Genomic DNA, 3,115 nt, shown 5'->3' with positions numbered 1-3,115 from the left:
TATATTCTATACAAGGCCATAATAATTTTACATTTCAACTACAATATGCAACAGTATACATTGATCATTGTTATAAACAGTTAATTTACCGATAATATGTAGTTATTACGTCTTTGTTGCCTCGACCATCAAAATTCAAACATGTGTAATGCGAAAAAAAAGACGGTGCTAATTTACATGTAATTATGCTAACACACGGACGTTGATAACTAAGCTGTTGATTTCATTTTTATTATATATAATCAACAATCTTGCAGCACTTGTACACATCCCCACCACAACAGACACTGGTTCCTACTCCGAAAAAGTTTATAAGAAACCCATTGGTCCAAAGGGAATCCATACAATACTTTAGTATCCACATCAAATCCAACTTACAACTTTAACCCTCCCCCATAATAAAACTAAAGGGTAAATTAAAAATTGACATAGGAGGCCAACACATCTTTTTCCTTGTTTAATTAGATGGAATATAATTTAAGTAGTTGGGTGGGATTAACATCGAGATCCTTTCTTACAGTAGAGAGCACCAGCATTGCCCGTGACGGAAGCCACCAACGAGGATGGTCTAGCCGACAAACTTGAAGCCTTAGCGTAGCTCGAAGAGGCTCTTCCACCCGCAGGCGTAAAAAACGCACCGTTTAGGAAAAGGTCACCTTCTGATCTCCAGTTCCACTTTTTCCATTTGCTTTGTGGTGCATCTTCGTATTTAGTCACCTTTTTCAAATCAAATACTTGTACTTCAATATTCTCATACATATATGAGTAAAATAGAAATATATGTATTAGAATATTAGCTCTTAATTTACCTCTTTGAAGACATGGTCATTGGGAGCAAGAAACCTATTGCCTTGACTGTTTATAGTTGGAGCTGCACTCCCACCAATTGCATACATTTGCCAATGCGTATAATCGTTATTTACCACATGAAAATATCCATGCCTACATCTGTATAAATCCCAAAGTTAAAGGGCCTTAGAAAATAATATAATAATTAAATGGCATATTTAGCAAAACTCTACAAAAGGTAACTTTATTTACCTGGGCATTCTCTGAACAAGCCCTTCACCAAAATGATTAAACGCAATGGTGACTTGCATGTTCTTGTCTCTCGTGTACGAATCACTGTGTCCCAAGAGCATCACCTTGTTATGGTGAGTCAAGTAGTTATTAGAGATCGTAATAGCCGTAGATCCATGAATGGCGTCGACCAGACCGTCCGCGCAGTTAGACAACGAGCAGTGGTCAACCCACACGTGGGACCCTCCGAAAATCGAGATAGCGTCACCGTCAGATGCCGTTCTCCACCCGTAATGCGACGGAGAATCTCTGACGTAAGCATTCCCTCTCTTCTTGCAGTCGTGGATGTTGATGCCGTGGATGATGATGTTGGTCACATACTGGGCAGTGATGCACGCGCCACCGGCGATATGGACGTTCGCTCCACGGCCGTCAATGGTCTTGAACGAGTTCATGAGCAGCTCTTCTTTCAGTTTTATGACCATGTCACGTGCGAAGATGATCCATAGCGGCTCGTCTTGGATCACTGCGTGTCTTAGGGTTCCCGGTTTAGGGTTAACCACGTCTTTGTCGCTAGGATCGGTCACCACGTAGATTTTGCCGTCACGGCCGCCTATTGCGTGTTTGCCAAATCCAATGGCACAATCAGCTAGTCGTTGTCGGTTTTTCTCCCATTTCTTGTCGCATCTCCAACAATCATCGATAGGGTTTCCTGTCCCACATGAGAGGACACCAAGATTCCTCCTAGACGCATTAATCTTCCTGTAAATATATAACACACAGCACTGTTAAAATGCTGGATGTTCAGTATGCAAATACGAGACGATGTAGGAAAAGATTACTCACTGGTTTACTTCTTGAACTACTAGTTCGGGGTCGGAGACATGAGCAGAGTCGATGAAGGTCGGACCTAGGACAAGGAGGAGACATGAGAATAGGGAGAGAGACAAGTGAAGAAGTGTCATTCTCCTTATTGTCTCTCAAGAGAATTTTATTTATTAATGTGTTATGAGATTTGAATGTTTTTGTTTGGTGATAAGATAAAAAAGGGTGAGAGAGGCTTCAGCTTCTTATATAGGAAAATCTCTTACCCTTAATTTCTGAGTTTTTAATTTTATATGAAGGGCCCACTCTTTTCAGATTCTTTAATTTATACTATTTACTAAACCTACTTGTTGATTAGGAATATGATAAGAGGAAAAAAAAATGAACACTATGGGAGCTCTCGTGAGCATCTGAATCTATACTATTAAAAGAGAAGAAGTAGGAATGGCAATTGGTACCACCCGCCCCGCCGCGGTCTCTCTCTCCGGCGGTTTTTTGCGGGTTGGCCCGCCACAACCCGCGGTCTCAATCCTTAAGCCCAAACCCGCCCCGCTAACATCTTAAGCCTTTTGCGGGCAGCCCGCGGGTCGTCGAATATTAGTGGCAAACGATACCACCCGCCCCGCTCCGCCGTGGCCCGCCCCGCTTCGCCGTGGCCCGCCCCGCCGGTAGTCCAAGTCTCTCTATCCGGTGGTCCTTTGCGGCACTGCTGTATGCTGATAGTAAATAAAAATCAAGATTAGTCTAACATAGTTAAATATAAATTTCACCAAAAGCACAAAAGAAAAAACGGCATTAGATTTTATATCAAGTCATTACCAACATTATGTTGGCAACACAATATGTCAATTATTAGATTTCATCGTATACAAGTCAATACCAAGTGTTTTACTCGTACCATATGACTCGTATGTAGGACTGATACCAATGCATCATTTAAGTGATAATGATATTGTTTGCAAATTACTAAATTACATTATTAAAAGCACAGACAAACACTGCAAATTTTTCAAATCTTAACCAAATTTAAATTAAAAAAAAACCAGATCCAAACGATGAATCCCAAAGATAATGAAAAACCAAATCCAAACAGTCATTCTAAATGTAGATAAAAGCAAAACACCAAATCAAAATAAAATAAAATCAAACTTCTTCTTCTTCATCTTCATCTTCACCATTGACAATGGATTCAAATGATGGTAGCTTCTCTTCTTCATCATGAATTTCATCTTTAAAAAATAACAATAGTTGAAGTTAGTAAATATTAATA

The 3,115-nt window shown here is 40.1% G+C and overlaps 1 protein-coding gene across 1 annotated transcript; it reads right to left on the bottom strand.

Moving 5' to 3' along the window:
- Positions 1–202: 202 nt before the first annotated feature.
- Positions 203–2,114, bottom strand: LOC103852424 (probable pectate lyase 5). Its single transcript, XM_009129329.3, has 4 exons — positions 1,867–2,114; positions 1,042–1,782; positions 810–948; positions 203–717 (listed from the first exon to the last, which is right to left on the bottom strand). The coding sequence occupies exons 1-4, from the start codon at positions 1,983–1,985 to the stop codon at positions 496–498; spliced, it is 1,221 nt and encodes a 406-aa protein (XP_009127577.2). The 5' UTR covers positions 1,986–2,114; the 3' UTR covers positions 203–495.
- Positions 2,115–3,115: the final 1,001 nt, after the last annotated feature.

Source organism: Brassica rapa, chromosome A02, assembly GCF_000309985.2.
Source record: "Brassica rapa cultivar Chiifu-401-42 chromosome A02, CAAS_Brap_v3.01, whole genome shotgun sequence".
NCBI lineage: Eukaryota > Viridiplantae > Streptophyta > Magnoliopsida > Brassicales > Brassicaceae > Brassica > Brassica rapa.
Note: the sequence above shows the minus strand (reverse complement) of the source record. Positions and strands in the feature narration are given on the sequence as shown.

Coding starts and splice junctions, on each gene's coding strand:
- LOC103852424 (XM_009129329.3), bottom strand. CDS start 1,985: ATGACACTTCTTCACTTGTCTCTCTCCCTATTCTCATGTCTCCTCCTT. Junction 949..1,041: donor CTTGTTCAGAGAATGCCCAG/GTAAATAAAGTT, acceptor GGATTTATACAG/ATGTAGGCATGGATATTTTC. Junction 718..809: donor ATGACCATGTCTTCAAAGAG/GTAAATTAAGAG, acceptor GATTTGAAAAAG/GTGACTAAATACGAAGATGC.